General features: G+C 53.2%; 1 protein-coding gene across 3 annotated transcripts; it reads left to right on the top strand.

The window, feature by feature from the left end:
* Nucleotides 1–4,935: 4,935 nt before the first annotated feature.
* Nucleotides 4,936–19,642, top strand: PPIH (peptidylprolyl isomerase H). Of its 3 annotated transcripts, none has more exons than XM_054086075.1 (10): nt 4,936–5,023; nt 5,525–5,589; nt 6,277–6,300; nt 6,972–7,016; nt 7,446–7,488; nt 11,003–11,095; nt 12,434–12,521; nt 14,246–14,286; nt 15,543–15,629; nt 17,723–19,642. In XM_054086075.1, exons 1-9 carry the CDS (start codon nt 4,958–4,960, stop codon nt 15,609–15,611), a joined length of 534 nt encoding a protein of 177 aa, XP_053942050.1. In that variant the 5' UTR covers nt 4,936–4,957; the 3' UTR covers nt 15,612–15,629; nt 17,723–19,642. The 3 variants fall into 3 exon arrangements, with proteins under 3 accessions (XP_053942050.1, XP_053942049.1, XP_053942051.1); XM_054086074.1 differs by lacking the exon at nt 17,723–19,642 and adding an exon at nt 17,176–17,359; XM_054086076.1 differs by lacking the exons at nt 5,525–5,589; nt 17,723–19,642 and adding an exon at nt 17,176–17,359 and having other exon boundaries at nt 4,938–5,023.
* The last annotated feature ends 271 nt before the right edge of the window (nt 19,643–19,913 follow it).

Genomic DNA, 19,913 nt, shown 5'->3' with positions numbered 1-19,913 from the left:
CCAGCGTGTCCAGATCCCTCTGCAGAGCCTCCCTACCCGCAGGCAGGTCGACACTTCCTCCCAGCTTGGTGTCATCTGCCAACTCGCTAAGGGTCCATTCAACCCCCTCATCCAGATCATGGATAAGGAGATTGAGCAGAACGTGACTGAGCCCTGGGGAGATGATGACCTGCTGCGTGACCTTCCCCGGCACCAAGGTCGGACTGACAGGCCTGGAGTTCCCTGGATCCTCCCTCAGATCCTTCTTGCAAATGGGTAGACATTTGCCAACCTCCAGTCAGGTGGAACTTCCCCAGTCAGCCAGGACTGCTGGAAGGTGATGGAGAGGGGTTTGGTGAGCCCTTTGCCCAAGGGATGAGCCGCTTCCTAGAGCCCCTCTGGGCATCAGCCTTTACGCTCTTCTGCTGCCGCACACATAAAGGCCAATGCATGCTGGAGTGTTCTCTATATCACTCTGACTCTAACGGTGACTCAAGACTTCCAGAACCTTCCACAACAAACCCAGCAAAACCCAGAACCAATGCGAGGGATTGACTCCCACACACGGATCTCATCCCTGGTGACTGTTCAAAGCCCCAAGCAGCTTTGGGAATGTGTCATTTTACTCATTCTTGGTCAGTGCTCATCTTTCTCTTTTCTTGATCTTTCTTCTGCCTGGATAAAGTGAAAGAAGAGTAAGCTGCTACTCCAGCTTCTCAACAACCCAGGGATTAAATTAGTGTAATTATCTATTCTATATTGTTATAAATATTATTACAATAATATTATTATATTATTAAATGTTATGGTGGTACTCAGCTGGTGTTGAGTGGGTGCCGTGCCAGGGATGCTGCTGTGGTACCAGTGGTGCTGGGGATACTGGTGGAGCCGGTGGGGTCTGGTGCTAGTGCTACTGGTGGTGCTTCAAGTAGCGGAGCTGCTGGTACTGGTCAAGCTGCTGCTGGGGGTACAGGGGGGGCTCAGCCCGTACGCAGCCACCTGGGTCCTGCTGCTCCTTGGGGCTCGGTTCCCCTAGTTGTGGCCAACATCTGGAAGAACCATCCAAGTCCCGTGGCCACCGCTTCCTGCGGAGAGGTGAGGCGAAGCCAGATGGTCCAGGACCCATTCCCAGTGAGCCATGAAGAGGATCTGGTGTTTCCTGCCAGGCCGGAGGGCACAGGAGGGACTCCTGTCCTCCTGGAGCAGCAGTGCCCAGTATGGCCGGTTGGAGGAAGAGGATAAGCTGTTCCCTGTGGATGCCAGTGATGCCCTTGCCCAGGAGCAGCCATTGGCGAAGGAGCAGGACAGCAACTGCCAGGACATGGATAACAGGTACTGAGCGCTGCTGGGAGGGCTGTGGGCTCTGTTCCTGCCCTGGGGCTCAGCTTTGTGCCGGGAGGTGTTCGTGCCCCACAGATGTCACTGTGGCAAGGGGGGATAATCCCGGGCCGTTCGGATGGTGACCGGCAGAGCTCCAACTGGTTGTGTTTCTGTCTCTCCAGGTGCAGCTGCAACGCATGCCATGTGGAGCCCAGGAAGCACGAGGACAAGGGAGAAGCTGCTCCCTGCCAGGCACACGGGATGTCGGCATCCAACGCTCCCCACGGGGCAGGAGCTGCTGGAGTCAGGCAGCAGATACACGCTCTGTGGAGACCAGGTAGGACTCTGCTGCAGGGAGAAAGCGATGGGGAACAATAAGGTTGTCTACAGCAGTGTGATGATTCCGAAAGCGCGCTGGGCATCAAGGGGTTGAAGGAGCTCATTCTGCTTCCAACAATCTGTGGTTTCATGTAGGTGAGCTTGCCGGAGGAAGGAGCCATCCATGAGTCCCGGGCAGAGGAAGGAGCTGTCAAGGAGAGCCAGAGCTCTGGGTTGAAGGTTTGTACACCCAAAGATTTGACACTAGAGTCTTCACTGGGGGGTTCTATTCCACCCACAAGGCAAAACAGACTTTTCCGTGGATAATTCCAAGGGCAGGGGGCTGGAAAACTCATTTCTATTCTGAGGTCAGGCCGGTGCCGGTTCTCTTCTGGCCATCCAAAAATCCTGCCCCACCTCCTGTATTGAGCTCATTTCCTAAGTTCTGTCAATTTGGGTTCTTTCCCTTCGAGCAGGCAGAAGGCGTCGGAGCTGCAACACCGATGGCCGGGCCAGATTCCTCCCGTTCCCCCCTCAGCCCCGGGAGTCCCCGACCATCGGAAAGTGCCAAGGTACAAATGTTGCTGAGGGAACGTGACTGAGTACTCAAAAGCTCTCTGCATGCACAGGGCCCCTTGGCCAAGGGAAACGGCCCTCCCTTGAGGAACTTCCAGAGGCAATTTCTAAAGTGCATCCAGCGTTGGTGCTTCAGGATTCAATGATGGAAGGGGCAGGAAACAGCACAGAGCCTTCCAGCTGATTTTCTGCAGGAAAGATTGCTGCGCACATAGCGTTTCCGTCTTTGTCAGATGGAGCTGCCTTGTCTCGTTCCCAGCCTGGAGCAGCTTCTCCCATGTTTCCCTCTCCTTGGTCTCCACATGCCGTGTGCTGGGGCTGCATCTGGATGCACAGCAAGCACACAGGTGGCAAAGAGAGAAAGCCCAGGGCCCCTCTCCAAGGCTCCTGCCTCCCTGCATGCTCTCGGCAACCCCAGCCCTCCTCTCCTCTCCCAGCTCCTGGCAGAACGCACCTGCGGGGCAGACGGATGGGCTCAGCAGAGCCAGCTCTCACCTGGAATCACAGAATCATAGAATCAAAAGGTTGGAAGAGACCTCTTGTATCATCGAGTCCAACCATTCCTATTTGCCACTAAACCATGTCCTTGAACACTTTGTCTACTTGTCTGTTAAATACTGTTGCTGTTGCTTTGAGGGCTCCCCAAGCATTCCCTGTCCATTTTGAGGTGTCCTTACGCCTTGGTTTGCTTTTTGGTGTGCCCAGTCCCCCCAGACATGCCTTTTGGTGCACACTGCAACCCTGGCCATGCCACTCTGTTCCCCTAACACCCTCAATGTGCCTCTTAGGGTGCACAGCACTTCACAATGTGATTTTCAGTGTCACAGATCCTTGGATATGCCCTTTGGCTCCTGCGCATACCCCACAGTGTGGGTCAGCGGTGCCCAATCTTCACATTGTGAAGTTCAGTGAAACCTCACAGTGTTTGGTGCCCCTAGGTGACCCAGAGCCCTGGCTGCACATTTCGGAGCAGCCCAGACACTGATGTTTATTTCAGAGTGTCCAAATCTCACAGGCTGTGCGTGCCAGGGCATAAATAAGGACATGGAGCTGTTGAAGTGAGTCCAGAGGAGGGTATGGAGATGACGCGAGGGCTGGAGGAAACTGGGGGTTTCCATCTGCTCTGCAGGTGTTGGCACAACTGAGAGGTTCTTCCCACCCAGGGTGGTGGAGCATGGCAACAGCTCCCAAGGAAGCAGTCACGGCACGGAGCCTGACAGGATTCCAGCAGCATTTGGCCAAGGCCCTGAGCCCCACAGTGTGGATATTGGGGTGACCTGTTCATGATCTAAAGGTGCTGGAGAGCGTCTAGAGCAGGGCACGGAGTTGGAGAAGGGTTTAGAGGGGAAGCGTGTGAGGAGCAGCTGAAATCACTGGGTCTGTCCAGTCTGGAGGAGACTGAGGGGAGACCTCATCGTGCTCTGCAGCTTCCTCACAGGGGGAGGAGGAGGAGTAGGCACTGAGCTCTTCTCTCTGACCTGAGGGAACAGCAGGAAGATGCCAGGGGAGGGTTAGGTTGGACATTAGGAGAAGGTTCTTCCCCCAGAGGGTAGTGGAGCTCTGGAACAGCTCCCCAGGGAAGTAGTCACAACCCCAAGCCTGACAATATTCCAGGAGCATTTGGCCAAGGCCCTCATCCCCACAGTGTGAACGTTGGGGTGTCCTGAGCAGGGACAGGAGTTGGACTTCATGTCCCTTCCAACTCAGGACACTGTATTGTTCCATGCACTGAGGTGGAAGGCTGGAACACTGGACCTGGTCCTGCCCAGCTTCCCAAGAGGCCCTGGTGGACAGGAGCCATCCTGGGGGGCAGCGCGGCCCTGGGAGTGCAGGGACAGGGAGAGAGGGAGATGGACGGGAGTGAGATGGAGGGAGAGGGACAGAGAGGGATGAAAGGGAGAGGGATGAAAGGGAGAGAGACAGAGGGAGAGGGATGGAAGAAGAGGGATGGAGAGAGAGGGATGAAAGGCAGAGGGATGGAGGGATAGGGATGAAAGGGTGAGGGATGAAAAGGAGAGGAATGAAAGGGAGAGGGATGAAAAGGAGAGAGATAGAGGGAGAGGGATGAAGGGAGAGGGATGGAGAGAGAGGGATGAAAGGGTGAGGGATGAAAAGGAGAGGAATGAAAGGGAGAGGGATGGAGGGAGAAGGATGAAAGGGAGAGGGATGAAGGGAGAGGGATGGAGAGAGAGGGATGAAAGGGAGAGGGATAGAGGGAGAGGGATGAGAGAGAGATGAAAGGGAGAGAGATGAAAGGGAGAGAGATGGAGAGAGAGGGATGAAAGGGTGAGGGATGAAAGGGTGAGGGATGAAAAGGAGAGGGATGAAAGGGAGAGGGATGGAGGGAGAAGGATGAAAGGGAGAGGGATGGAGAGAGAGGGATGAAAGGGAGAGGGATAGAGGGAGAGGGATGAGAGAGAGATGAAAGGGAGAGAGATGAAAGGGAGAGGGATGGAGAGAGAGGGATGAAAGGGAGAGGGATGGAGGGAAAGGGATGAAAGGGTGAGGGATGAAAAGGAGAGGGATGAAAGGGAGAGGGACAAAAAGGACAGAGATAGAGGGAGAGGGATAGAGGGAGAGGGATGAAATCGAGAGGGATAGAGAGAGAAGGATGGAGGGAAAGGAATCAAAGGGTGAGGGATGAAAAGGAGAGGGATGAAAGGGAGAGGGATGGCAGGGAGGGCAGCCATGGGTCCTGGACGCCGCGCTTCCGGTCCCGCCACTTCCGTCCTTCCACTTCCGGTTCCGGTTCGAGGAGGCCGCGATGGCGGTGCTGGCGGCGAACCCCAACAACCCTGTGGTCTTCTTCGATGTCACCATCGGCGGGCAGGTGTGGGGACCAGACCGAGACCGGGGGTTTGGGGTCCCGGGGAGGAGGAGCAGGAGGGGATTTGGGATCCTGGGGCAGGAGGAGGGGGTTTGGGGTCCCGGAGGGGGAAGAGGGTGGGGTTTGGGGTCCCGGGAAAGGAGGAGGGGGTTTGGGATCCCAGAGGAGAGGGGGTTTGGGGTCCCAGGGAGGAGGAGCAGGAGGGGATTTGGGATCCTGGGGCAGGAGGAGGGGGTTTGGGGTCCTGGATGCAAGGAGGATGGGGTTTGGGATCCCAGGGGAGAGGGGGTTTTGGGTCCCCGGGGGAGAAGGAGGTTTGGAGTCCCGAGGCAGGAGGAGGAGATTTGGCGTCCCCAGGGATGGAGAAGGGGGTTTGGGGCCTGGGGGGAGGAGGAGGAAGTTTGGGGTCCCCAGGGGGAGAGGAAGGGGCTTGGGGTCCCCGGGGGGGAGAGGAGGGGTCCCCAGGGTGGGGGCCCAGCAGCTGAGGGGCTGCGCTGCCCGCAGGAGGTCGGCCGCATGAAAATCGAGCTTTTTGCTGACGTTGTTCCCAAAACGGCCGAGAACTTCAGGTACGGAGCAGCCGGCATTGCAAGAAAGCTGGGGAGGGGCTCTTGATCAGGGAGTACAGGGATGGGGCGAGGAGGAAGGGTATTAGAGTGGAAGGGAGAGCTAAGACCTTAGGAAGAAATTCTTCACAAGGAGGGCAGGGAGGCCCTGGCCCAGGCTGCCCAGAGCAGTCCTGGCTGCCCCATCCCTGGAGGTGTTCAAGGCCAGGTTGAATGAGATTTGATGCCCCCTGATCCAGTGGGAGGTGTCCCTGCCTATGGCAGGTGATGGAACTGGGTGGGCTTTGAGGTCCCTTCCAACCCAAACCATTCCATGACTCCCGTTGCTTTCTGCTCCCTCTGGTCGAGGCCTCCTCGCCTCCCCATTCCCTGGTGCCCACTGAAGGGTGCTCTGCTTGGGCATCCCATTCCTGCAGGAGATGTGGACATTCCCTGGTCCCTGTGACACATGGTATCTGCTCCACATTCACCGTCTCTCCCGAACTCCGTGTTTCCTGCCTGCCCTGCTCAGTTGCAGGAGGGGCAGAGATCTGCTCCACAAAGGGAGTGGGAGCAGGTACTGCCAGTTCCCGCTTCCCAGGGGGAAGGAAGGGAATTCTTGCACTGAGTCCATGTGTGTTGGCTGAATACAGCCCTCTGGCTCCTCACATGTCATATGTGGCTCACGCTCTCCTCTTTTTTGTTTCCCAGGCAGTTTTGCACGGGTGAATTCAGGTGAGTGGGTTACAGTGACCTTTTCTGTAGCCTGCGCAGAGGAGGGGGACTCTGGGGGTGGGGTTCTCACGGTCACGTTACAAGACAAGAGTTACAGAGCTCTGCTCTGGGGAAATGGCCCTGGGCTCAGCTGGGCACAGAGCCGGCAGACCCCCAACCCCCCAGTTCTGCCGCAAACCCCACTCTGGGGATCCCTAAGCCCCCTGTCGTGCCACAAACTCCACCCTGGGGACCCCCACCCCCTGTCCTGCTGCACTCCCACCATAGGGAACCACTCCTTTTGCACCAGACCCCTTGGAGACTGCCAAACCCCACTCCTGTCTCACTGCACACCCCAGGGACCCCCAGTTCCCCCCCTTCTGCTACGCCCCCCACCCTGTGCCCCCCCCAACCCTCCCACCTGCTGCAGCAGACACCCTGGGGTCCCCCCACCCTCTTTTCCTGCCACACTGGACACCCCAGCGACCCTCAAGTGCCCCTCCTGCCACACCCCCCACTCTGAGGTCCCTATGACCCCCTCCTGCTGCACCAGACACCCCGGGAAACCCCTAAATGCTCCTGGTCTAGTGGGAGGTGTCCCTGTCCGTGGCAGGGGGTGGAACTGGACAGGCTTTGAGGTCCCTTCCAACCCATTCCATGATCCGATGATTTTCCTTTCCATTCCCTTGCAGGAAAGATGGTGTCCCCATTGGTTACAAAGGAAGCACTTTCCACAGGTAACTCTGCTTTTGTTGAGGCTGTTAAGCAGCAGTTCCAGGTGTGGTTTTGAGGCCGGCCTCGGAAGCGTTAATGCTCTGGAGGCATTCGTAGCTCATGGCTGATCTCGTCCTCTGTGGATTTGGGGGGTTCTCAGCTGCGTGCTGCATACACCGGGGTCCCTGTGAGGGATTCCCTGTTCCTGGTGTGCTGGGTGGGAAATCATTTCCTGGTGTCTGTCACCTAACGCCTGTCTCTGCTCGAACAGCAGTGGGTCCCAAATTATGTGAGAGAACCCAACCCTTCATATTTATTGTAGGTTTTGGACTGCACCAGTCCTGGCCCCTGGTAACCGCTGCTGTGCTGCGGGACAGAGCAACTTGTTGTCACACTTGGAGCTTATAGAGGCATTTACTTCCTGAGAACTAAGCATTGTTTTGCTTCTTTAGGGTGATAAAGGATTTCATGATCCAAGGAGGTGACTTTGTAAACGTACGTATTTCTGTATTCCTTTTGTGCTTCTCCTACATGGTGCAATGTGCGACTGTTTCCAAGTCTTAAGGAGAAGGGCTTGGGATGCTGGGGTGGGAGAAGCTCAACATGAGCCAGCAACGTGAGCTCACAGCCCAGAAACCAACCGTGTCCTGGGCTGCATCCAAAGCAGTGGGACCAGCAGGGAGGGAGGGGATTCTGTCTCTCTGCTCCACTCTGGTGAGACCCCACCTGGAGCCCTGCATCCAGTTCTGGAGTTCTCAGCACAGGAAGAACATGGAGCTCTTGGAGTGAGTCCAGAGGAGGCCATGGAGATGATCAGAGGGCTGGAGCACCTCCTGTACAAGGCTGGGGTGAGAGAGTTGGGGTTGTTCAGCCTGGAGAAGAGAAGGCTGCAGGGAGACCTTAGAGCAGTTTCCGGTAGTGAAAGGGCTCCAGGGAAGCTGAGGAGAAGCTTTTTTCATGGGCCTGGAGTGATAGGATGTGGGAGAGTAGCTTTAGATTGGAAGGGGGAAGATTGAAATGAGATCTTAGGAAGAAATTCTTCATGATAAGGGTGGAGAGGCCTTGGCCCAGGCTCCCCAGAGAAGTCCTGGCTGCCCCATCCCTGGAGGTGTTCAAGGCCAGGTTGGATGGGGCTTGGAGCAACCTGATCCAGTAGGAGGTGTCCCTGCCCATGGCGGGGTTTTGGAAGTGGGTGGGTTTTGAGGTCCATTCCAACCCACACCATTCCATGGTTCTGTGATTTATGGGATCATTTTCGAGGTACCCAGTAGTAGCTGGAGGTTCCTTGTAGCATTGCTGCCACCTACAAGGTACTTGGAAACAGACATGGAGTCTCGGGCAAACATTCCTGCTCCTTCCCAAAGTATTTTCTCTAAAAGCATGGCAGCACAGCCAGAGCCCTCTCAGACTTGCAGGGATTTGTTCCACCCTGTTTTTCTTCCCTTTTTTCCTGTTCTCCCGGACAAGAAGCCCTGCAAATGTGGAGAGAGGCCTCCAGCGCAGAACCGAGTATCTCATGCAGGCGGGAGTTTAAACCAAGCTAACTTTGTTGGTAGTGAATTGTCTCAGAATAGAAAAAGCTTTGTGACTGCAGGGCTGGTCATACTCTGACCTAGAGGATGAGCCTCTAGTCTGGATGGCTACAGGAACACAGGGTCTCTTCACTGTCCAAGGACTCAGTAAAATCATTTAATTTCTGGATGTTTTTCAAAATAGGAGGAGGGTGATAAAGCTTTTTTTAATGCAAAATGTATAAAACTTCGTTGTGTGAAAGTCACGAAGAGAACAGACTGTGTGGCAAGTGGCTCAGCACACTGGGGTTTAGGGAGCTGCTAATTGTGATGCTGCTCAGATATCTTGGTGGGCTTTATGACTTCCTCCAGAGCTCAACAAGGGTTACAGATTGCACCCGTGTTTGTAATTTATAGATTACACTTGTTACAAAGCCACTTGTGGAGCAAGAGCAGTCACACTGGCCATTGAGGCAGAACATCTGTTCCAGCCTGGAGCTGGCAGTGTGAATAAACCACGGGGAGCAGGGGCTGGGCGAGCAGAGCAAAAGGTGTGGAGCTGCACGTAGTATAGTGGCTGGTTAAGTTTGGCCCAATAAAGAACACGTGTGTTAAGTAGAAAGGCCATGAAAGGAAAGAAGTTGCAGCAAGGCAGAAAAAATGGGGCTGAAGCGACCAAGAAAAGGAAAATCAACATAGAAAGGGAGATTTCTGTAAGAATAGAGAAGTATTACTGTCAGAATGAGAAGAACAGCAAAGCTGGTTAAAGGGCTGGAGAACAAGTCTTGTGAGGAACCTGGGGCTGCTTAGCCTGGAGGAGAGGAGGCTGAGGGGAGACCTCATTGCTCTCTGTAGCTCCTGGAAAGGAAGTTGTGGTGAAGTGGATGCTGGTTTCTTCTCCCAAGTGACAGGCGGTAGGGTGAGAGGAAGTGACCTCAAGGTGTGCCAGGGGAGGCTTAGATTGGACATCAGGAAAAACTTCACCGAAAGAGTTCTCGGGCACTGTCAGGGGCTGCCCAGAGAGGTGGTGGAGTCCCCAACCCTGGAGGGCTTTAAAAGACAGGTAGATGAGGTGCTCAGGGATCTGGTTTAGTAGTGGACAGGTACAGTTGCACTCTATGATCTCAAAGGTCTTTTCCAACCTAGCAATTCTGTGATTCTAATAGTAAATGTAACCAGCTGTGCCAGAGCTATCCGCTTGCATTGATCCTCCAGCTCTCCATGAAGGGTTCCTCACTGCACTGTTAAGGCCATTCTGTTGTGAGATCCCCGCTGAGTCCTTTTGGCATCACACAGGAGTCTCTGCAGCCCCACGGGTTCCCTGCCTTACGAGGGCCACACGTCAGGGTTCTGCAAAGTTATGAGCAGCCAAAGCTTGAGCTCTGCTGCTGGAAAGGGCTGTGCTGCTTTAATGTCCGAGTGTCTTGCAGTCCGAGCACCAGGGCTTGTGCAAAGCAGAAGGTGTCTTGACTTGCTAGAACAAACAGCAGAAACTAGAAACTCCGTATTTTAGCAACTGTCTGTGCTGAACAGAGAGGTTGCCGCCCTGTTTCTAGTAAAGTTGCAGAAAATAAGGTGAAATAAGCACCATCAGCCATCTTTTTCCTCCCAACCACTTCTGCTTTCCTTGTCACTCCAGTCCATTTCTATGTCCGCTGCCTTTTCGCTGGTGAGTTCAGGTGGGTCCATACCACTCCATAGCCTCCATCTCACTCTGGGAGGCTTGGACTCGACCTGTACAATCCCTGTGGCTTTCTGCCGGCACACGGATGGCAGACAACGTGCTGGGTAGTTAGAAATCGGTCGTCGTTCCTCCTCAGATGTGAGTCACAGAATGGTTTGAGTTGGAAGGGACCTCGAAGCCCATTCAGTTCCACTCCCTGCCATGGGCAGGGACACCTCCCACTGGACCAGGTTGCTCCAAGCCACATCCGAGCTGGCCTGGAACACCTCCAGGGGTGGGGCAGCCAGAACTGTTCTGGCAACCTGGGTCAGGGCCTCCCCACCCTCAGCATGAAGAATTTCTTCATAAGGTCTTATCTACACCTTCCCCACTTCCAATTCAAAGCCATTCCCTCTCATCCTATCACTCCATGCCCATGTAAAAATCCCTCCCCACTTTACTGGAGCCCCTTTCTGTATGGAAGTTGCTCTAAGGTCTCCGTGGAGCCTTCTCCAGGCTGGACAACCCCAACTCTCTCAGCCTGGCACCTCGGAGGTGCTCCAGCCCTTGCATCATCTCTGTGGCCTCCTCTGGACTCACTCCAAGAGCTCCATGTCCTTCGTGTGCTGAGGATTCCAGAACTGGACACAGGACTCCAGGTGGAGTCTCATGAGAGATGAGTAGAGGGGGAGAATCTCAGACGTTGGGGGGTGTTTGCTGAGCTGAAGTGTGCCCTTTGCCTTGGGGATTTTACATTTGATCTTTAAATAGAATTGTTTGGTAGCAGTTGCTGCAGAACAGGCGCTTTGGCTTACCGCGCACCTCTCTCACACAGGGGGATGGCACTGGGGTCGCCAGTATTTACAGGGGCCCTTTCGCAGATGAAAACTTCAAGCTGAAACACTCTGCGCCTGGGCTGCTCTCTATGGTGAGTGTGAAATAATGACATGGTGAGACCAGAAAGCTTTTGGTGCTTCCTCTGTGCCCTTTCCTTCAATGTATAAATTATTTGCTGGACCACAGACAACTCCACCATTGGATCCATGGTCGGAAAGATTGGCTTTGTAACTGTAGGTCAGAAGCTGCTCAGGGGTAGGGAAACAGTCCTGATCCTGCAGCGTCCTTTTCCCCCCACCACCTTTTCCTCCCCCTTCCCCCCTCCTTTTCCCCACCCTTTCCCCCCCCATTCCCCCTCCCTTTTCCTCCCCCCTTTTTCCCCCTTCCCTCCCCTTCCCTCCCCTTAACCCCCTTTCCCCCCCTTTCCTCCCCTTCCCTCCCCTTTCCCCCCTTTTTCCCTCCTTTTCCCCCCCTTTCCCCCTCTTTTCTTCCCTTTCACCCCCCTTTTCTCCCCCTTCCACCCCTCAGGAAGAACTGTAAGCGTTGCACGTTGTCTGGTAGGAACAATGCCCTGACTTTTGCCAGGGGAAACAAGCAGAGACGGAGCCTCAGTATTCCTGTCTTCGACTGCTGCTTCCCCAGCTCTTACAGCTGGCCTGCCCTTAAATCCACTAGTTTTGGGCATTCACTGTTTGGATTGTTATTCATCCAGTTCAAAATGTGACCCGGAAAGAGGTGTCAGGACACAGCAAATGTGTGCCGTGTGGGAGAAGGGAACCTGTGCTGGTGGTGACCAGCTTCAGGACCTGCTGGTTGTCAAAAGAGCTTTGAAAATTGCAGTGGACTTCAGTGTCACAGATATGTTTTCTTGGAGAGCACAAGTGCTCTGGGTGTTGCTTTGGGTGTGAATGAAATTCCACACCTGCCTGACACTGTTCCTGTGAGCCAGTGTGATCCTTACCTTTCTCATTCTGATCATCAGCACAGACAGCTGGGGTTTTATTCTGAAGAAACCTTCCAAAGAGCAGAAATCAGCTGCTTTTTTTTCTTCCCTGGTTCCTGGCTTTCAGTTTTCCCCAGGACAATCCTGCAGCAGTGAGTGCTCCTTGCCTAGGATTTCAGCCCTTTCTTAGGACTGGATTTCAACATGCTTTTGTGCTGAACCTGCCTTCCTAGAAGCATAATAAGAAGTTGGTGGCATGGCTTTTGCACACGCTGGCACGACCAGACTGGTGGTGTGCCACGTCCAGCGCTGAGCGCTCTCCTGCAGATGTATATCATTCTTCCTCTGGTTTCTGTGGCCCTAAGCTAAAAATAAGCCAGGCCGGGGGCTTGAGCAGCTGCACTTTCCTATGCGAGATACATCTGCCTTCGGTTTTCGGAAGTCCTAATTCATACGCTTTTTCTGTTTTGCCATTTCAACCCCCAGGCAAACAGCGGTCCCAGCACCAACGGCTGCCAGTTCTTCATTACGTGCTCCAAATGCGACTGGTTGGATGGCAAACACGTGGTGTTCGGTGAGTACTCGCAGCAGTGGCCCTGGCGTCCTGGCCCGTGGACACTCCACAGCCATGGGCTGCTCGTTCTTCCTCCTCGGTGCCAGAGACTGAGATGGAGCAGTGTTGGAACAAAACGCTTTTCCTAGCTTAGCTTTAGTCCAAATCTTGGCTGGTGCGTCACTATATATATCCTTGTGCTGGTACAGATGGGACAGAGAGCTGTGTGATGGGACACTGTGCTTTTCTGCTTTCGGAAAGCAGAACTGAGCTTTCAGGAGCATTTCTAAATTATAGAATCATAGAATCACCAGGTTGGAAAGGACCCACTGTATCATCGAGTCCAACCATTCCTAACACTCCCTTAAACCTTATCCCTAAGCACTTCATCAACCCGTTCCTTATACACCTCCAGGGAAGGCGACTCGACTCCCTCCCTGGGCAGCTGTTCCAGTGCCCGATGACTCTTTCCGTGAAGAATTTTTTTCTGATATCCAGCCTGAACCTCCCCTGGCGGAGCTTCAGGCCATTCCCTCTTGTCCTGTCCTCAGTCCCTTGGGAGAAGAGCCCAGCTCCCTCCTCTCCACAACCTCCTTTCAGGTAGTTGTAGAGAGCAATAAGGTCTCCCCTCAGCCTCCTCTTCTCCAGGCTAAACACCCCCAGCTCTCTCAGCCGCTCCTCGTCAGACGTTCTCCAGCCCCTCAGCAGCTTCGTTGCTCTTCTCTGGACACGCTCCAGAGCCTCAACATCCTTCTTGTGGTGAGGGGCCCAGAACTGAACACAGTACTCAAGGTGCGGTCTCACCAGTGCCGAGTACAGAGGGAGAATAACCTCCCTGAACCTACTGGACACACCATTTCTGATACAAGCGAAGATCCCATTGGCCTTCTTTACCACCTGGTCATGCTTAGTCACTGTCAGCCATTACCCCCCAGGTCCTTCTCCTCCGTGCAGCTCTCCAACCACTCTTCCCCCAGACTGTAGTACTGCACAGGGTTGTTGTGCCCCAAGTGCAAATGTAACTATGTGAGAGCCTATCTGCTGACTCCATGTGCTGCCACTCCAGCTGTAGGATCAAGCCCAGCCTTTGAGCTGCTGTCCTGCTTGCTGCTCCCTCTGATTCTCAAGTAGCACCGATATCATTCATTGCTGTTTTTTTCACCTCCTTACAAAGGCTGTGCTGACAGCAAGGTGGTTCATGCTGAATTGTAGCTGGAACCTCAAAACCTGCATTTCTACACGTGCTGCCCCTGCACTGAGAAACACATTTAATCTGTTCTGAACGAGGAGATGTTCTAAGAGGGATTTTTTTCTTTATTAGTTTAGAGAGCAGCAATGAACCCTGGGGTGCCCAGTAGCTCCACACAGCACAAGACTGTTCGGGAGGAACAAAAATGCCTGAATGTGTGATGAGTTGGGGAAAAAACATCCATATTGAAGACACATACAGACGCAAATATGTCCGTGTTGAAGAAAAGCTTTAAATTGGACAGGGGAAGATTTAGAGTAGATCTTGGGAAGAAATTTTTGATGCTGAGGGTGGGGAGGCCCTGGCCCAGGTTGCCCAGAGCAGTGGTGGCTGCCCCATCCCTGGAGGTGTTCAAGGCCAGGTTGGATGGGGCTTGGAGCCCCTGATCCAGTGGGAGGTGTCCCTGCCCATGGCAGGAGGTGGAACTGGGTGGGCTTTGAGGTCCCTTCCAAGCCAAAGCATTCCATGATTCAGTGGATGAATTTTCTCATTCCAGGTAAAATTGTTGATGGGCTGCTGGTGATGAGAAAAATTGAAGTAAGTTGAATTTGCCTGTTTCTCTGTGAATGTCCATGTTGGGAAGTCACATAGGGCAGTAATGAGGGTCATCCCTTGCTCTCTTGCTGGCTGTTTACAGGATGGCAGGGAACAGCAGTGCTGGTAATTGGAATTAGCAGTTGTCAGTGTTATAAAATAGCAGGAAATCTGTTGAGGCAAAGGCTGCTGGGTAGATTGACTTTGGAATGCTGTGTTCTCATGCCGTAGTCTGTGAGCGGGGATTGTACCCTTGTGGCTTTATTTGCAGTGTTCAGGGAGCTGAGTTGAAAAGCTGTTCCATCAGCAGCTCAGCCGGGAGTGTGAAGCGGATCACGGCTCTGCCGCTGCCTGGGATTACTTAGTGGCTGCTGAATCATCGGCTTTGCTGATCCCCGATCTGTGCGTTTAATGAGGAAAATCAAACTGCTCTTCTGACGGGCTTTCAGAAGCTGAGGATAAACACGCTCAGGGTGGTGGTTGCTCCCAGCGTTGTGGCTTGGTGTCAGGGCAGGGCAATGAGGAGGTTTAACCAACAGCAGGGTGTTCTGCCAGACGGCCAACAAGGACTTCAAGGCACACTCATGGAATGGTGGCCACGAGGGCCTCTGCCATCAGTGAATTCAACAGTGGGGCACAAACAGAGCTGAGAAGTGTTGGGCGCTGAGAAAAGGTGGTGTGCAAGGAGCTCGACAGCGTGATAGAACCTGTGTGTTGCTCTCTCTCTACACCAAAAGCACTGGTGGAAGGGTCACGGTGCTTTCTGTGTTGCGGCAGCGAGGGGCAAGTTAAAGAAAATGAGAGACTGATGAGAAAGCAGGCGAGTCCAGCAGAGCGAGGGGTTCAGAGTGAAGGTTGCTTTGTGACCATCTCATACCTGGATTCTCCTTCTCTACAAAAATGAGATGGCTTTGCTTGTTGCAGCTGTAATTCATAACATTAAAGATTTCAGGCAGAGCAGGCTCGAGTGATGCGGTGCCTGCTGTTCCGAGGGGCTCTGCGGGGTTTGCTCTGTTCCTCTCCTTCCATTCAAAGGAGCGGGGCCTGGGCTGGACCCCAAACCTCTGTGCAGAGACAGTTCACTGGTCAGGTCCATTGCTCTTAACGTGTGTCAGTGCTGCCGTGTTCCTCAGAGCCGTGTTTAGATCTCCCTGTTCCTGACAGCGCAGGCACCTCTCAGCAAGCCTTCACATCTGTCTTGCTCACTGGCTCTGCTTTGTCTTCGTGAGGTTTAACATGTTTTATTTGTTTGTCCCCAGAACGTGCCTACGGGTCCGAATAACAAACCCAAGCTGCCGGTTGTGATCTCTCAATGTGGGGAAATGTAAAGCAGTGAAATGAATGCGGTAAGTCTCTGTTTCACAGGCACCCAGTGCAATTAACCCTGGGCTGCTCTGCTCCTTAATTTTCTCTCGAGTTATTTTCTCATTCATTTGAGGCTGCAGAGCTGACTCAGCTCAGGGAAACACCAGAAACTGTTTCTCTGACAGGGTTAGTGTTTTACCAGCTCAACTCCCTGAACTGGCTTCCCCCTGAGCTACACGAGCAGCCAAGGCAGCGCCAGAGGGATGGGATTTTGCAGGCGCAGTCAGAAGGAAACGGGGTTGTGGGAGCTGAGCTTTGGAGGGCATTAGGCTGCGAGAGAAAGCAGTGAGTGAAAGGAAACTGCAACAAGAATCCAGCTGGTATTGCTCTGGCAGTGTGGGGCAGCGGCTGCTTCGCTATGACCAGCAGGTCCAGGAGCTCTCCGATGGCTACAGAAAGCAGAGGGTGCGTGTGGGGGCAGGCAGGGATCAAGAAAAGAAAAGGAGGCGGAGAGCTCCTCCGTGGAGCCTCTGTGCCACTGGGCTTCCACCACTGGAGGGCGAAGGAATTACTGTGCTGTATATTCCTACCTGAGCTCTGAAAGGCACCATGTCCTCATCCCAAGGGAGGCGTTTCCAGCATTCACTGTTATCCAGGCTTTGTTAAACCAGGAGGCTCAAGATAGAGCTCAGGTTAACGCACAGTTTTCTGTTTCCATTTGTCTGCCTGCTTCACCATAAAAAACACAAGCATTTACACGAAGCTGTCTGGATTTCTGTGTCTTGGGCTACAGCCCGGGCTACAGAAAGCAGCTGTAGGAGCCTCTTGGCTGCTGTTTCAAATTGCAGGAGTCAGGCATAAAATAAATTTTATAAAATAAAAAAGCAAATCCCCACCACTTTTTACCTTCTTTTAAATGAAGAGACATCTGGAATAGACCAGAAAGACACATCCCTGCTTCCATAATAAAGTCTTCCAAATCTGCAGTGCTTTGAACCCATGAGAGCTCCTCCTGTTTGCCAAAGTGACAACAGAGAGCGCAACCATCCTCTCTTTTTCCTGGTGCCAGGTACAGGCTTGTGCTGACAGGGACAGCCCTGCCAACAGCCCCATGCTGACGGGCCAGGTCCTCTTTAGGGTTGTCCTCCTTGTTGATCACCTCCATTTGGAGTCCGTGATCTGCGGCCAACATCCAGCTGGAGACTGGAAGCTTTTCCTTTCTAGGCACAAGGCTGGTGCTGTGTTGCTTCCTTCCCAGCCAGGCCTTAAGGAAGCACCTTTCTGCACAAGTCTGCCTCTCGGCTGCAGAATAGTGTTTGTCTCACCCAGCTTTAGACAGCTGAATCGGTTACCTGCCAGGATCCTTTCAGATTGGCCGGGAGAAGTGGCCACTGTCGGTTTTAAGGCCAGAGGTGGATGCAGCCGCCTGGCACCGAGCTGCAGGGACTCCTGGTTCTTTGCTCCGGGCTGGTGTGTGCAGCAAGGAGCCTTCGCTGTCAAACCACTGCAGCAGCACCCAGTGTCCCCGCACGGTCCTGCTGTGGGATGAGTTGGGAATGACTGTCCAACGTTTCTTCTTCGTTGCAGTGTTCCTTCCCCGGTGGTCAGGCCTGCGCTGGCTCCATAGAGTTCCAGCTCCAGCCAGTTCCCCCGCTGCCCCAGTCCTCTCTGCAGGCCAGACCCATGTGCTTTAGACATTCTCCTGAAGCTATTTAATAGTTGACATCGATTTTTATATGATTTGAAATGTAAATAAAGAATTTTGTTAATACGTGTGCAGTGCATGTCAGTTCACGTGCTTAGGAACGGATTCTTCAGGCAGGAAGGGCTATAGCACCCTCAGCAGCGGGCGTTGTCTCTGGCTGTTTCAGTACTGCGACGGGCGAGGGAAGCAAGCAGTCGACTCAATATGAGTGATAAAGCAAGCTTCGACTTTATTCAAAATCAGCCCGGATTATATACCCTAACATTCAAAAGATGCTTTGTGCTTTGTTATAGCACATAGATGCTTTGTGCTTTGTTATAGTTTATACATGATTAGCTACTAAAACTATTTGTTCTTTATTAATTCATTGTCCCTTGTTAATTCATTATTGCTATGTTGCTACTTCGAGTTCCGTTTATTTTCTTGCAGTTACAATTACAGTTGCAGTTGGGCTCGGTGCTCCATCCTGTTCCTTTGGGAAAGATTCGCTTGTCCTTCAGAAGTTTCTTCTTAGAGATTCCTCCTTGCATGCCTTCTTGTTCTTTTAGTCCATATCCACACTCAGAGTTTAACAAAGTTTCCATTTATACAATACGTGTCTCACAAAGCTTTTCTATTGAATCATGTCCTTTTTCACTTAACCATTTCCCAACACAGTACGGATATCAACTGCACATGGTGTTGAGGACATTGCAAAATGGGAAAGAAGGGGTGTGAGGAGCGGCAGCGCCCCACTCCACCAGCTCCTCCGCATGGCCGGTAAATAAGGCTGCCTGGCAGAGAGGTTCTTGGGAATCTCCAGAACAAGAATCAGGATCGTTAAGGCTGGAAAAGCCCTCTAAGTTCATCCAGTCCAACTGTCAGCCCAACCCCACCATGCCTGCTAAACCAGGTCCCCATGTGCCACGGCCACACGGTTTTTGAACCCCTCCAGGGATGGAGACTCCCCCACTGCCCTGGGCTCTGGGGGGAGCCCTCTGCCAGGGCTTCACCACTGTCAGTAATGAAATTCTTCCTGATAACCAATCTGAACCTCCTCTGGCACAACTTGAGGCCGTTTCCTCTCATCCCATCACTCGTTACTTGGGAGAAGAGACCAATACCCATCTCACCACGGCCTCCTTTTCAGGAGCTGCAGAGAGCGATGACATCTCCCCTTCGACACTGGTATGGCTGAAACACTTCCTGCATGTGTTTCCTGAGCTCTGATGTGAGGGAAGGGTCTGGAGACCAAGGATTATGAGAGGCAGCTGAGGGACCTGCGTTTGTTTAGCCTGGAGAAGAGGAGGCTGAGGGGAGACCTCATCACTGCCTGAAAGGAGGTGGTAGAGAGGTGGGTGTTGGTCTCTTCTACCAAGTGACAGGTGACAGGAAAGGGAATGGCCTCAAGTTGTACCAGGGGAGGTTTAGATTAGATATTGGGAAACATATCTTCACCGAAAAGGTTTTCAAGCACTGGTAGAGGCTGCCCAGGGAAGTGGTGGAGTCTCCATCCCTGGAGAGGCGTAAAAGATGGGTGGGTGAGGTGCTCAGGGATCTGGTTTAGTAGTGGACAGGTACAGTTGGGCTCCATGATCTCAAAGGTCTTTTCTAACCGAGTGATTCCATGGTTCTGTTGTGAACAAGGGTTTGTAAAATCCCCCTGGCACCTTGTGATGTGAGGCCATCAGGCTGTTTTGTGCCACGGCTGTCCAAGGAATTCACATGGGTGCTGCAGGGGTGTGAGAGCCTTGGGCTGGGAAACAGAGAAAGATTGTGCTGTAGGAGTAGAAATCAGGGCTGTGTGGTTACAGAGAGCGCACTGAGGTTGCAGGTGGATGGGAAAACTGCCTTTCTTCTCCCAGAACTGGTTGCAAGCGCACCTCCCTGCTGGGGGACAAGGAAGCCCCCCTCCTGGGCCTGGGTGACAGCGTGAGCTGTCTCATCCAGCAGAGTAAATGAAAAGGAGTTGGGATGAAGTCCATCCTGTTATGTGCAGGTTCTTCATCACACGCATCCCACCCTTCTGTGGGCAGCAGAGGTGTCTGGTATGGGGAGGCACAGTCCCTAGCGCTGATGGACAGGAGGGTGGATCCTACAGGCTTTGGTGTGCTCCATTAGCTCATGGCTGTTTAAAATCTTCGAAGCAGTCTCTGGCTGTCAGGATTTCCAGGTCTCAGTTCCTGGCATTGTAGAGCTGCTGAGGACACTCCTGCTCCCTCCTCTCTGGCCTGAGGCATCTCACCTGCTTGTGCCTGCAGGATATCAAGTGTTGGAGGAAAAACAACCATCCCTTTCCTCTCCATCCTCAAAAAGACTTTGCAGAGGGATCTTTCCTGTGAAAAGAGAACTCCCTCTGGAGTCTCTCACCCTTCGCTGTTCTATTTAAAGATTTATATTAAAAGATTTTTCTTTTAGTTGACTTACTGAGCACCATCCAATGTTGATAGCACAGAATCATGAAATGGATTGGGTTGGAAGGGATCTTAAAGCCCATCCAGTTCCCGTGCTACAGGCAGGGACACCTCCCACTGCATCAGGTTGCACAAAGCCCCATCCAACCTGGCCTCCAGGGATGGGGCAGCCCAGATGGTTTCTGGGCTGTGAGCACACCTTGCCAGCTCATGTTGAGCTGCTCCTC

This window comes from Cuculus canorus, chromosome 21, assembly GCF_017976375.1.
Source record: "Cuculus canorus isolate bCucCan1 chromosome 21, bCucCan1.pri, whole genome shotgun sequence".
Taxonomy (NCBI): domain Eukaryota; kingdom Metazoa; phylum Chordata; class Aves; order Cuculiformes; family Cuculidae; genus Cuculus; species Cuculus canorus.
This window is presented reverse-complemented; position numbering and strand designations above follow the sequence as displayed.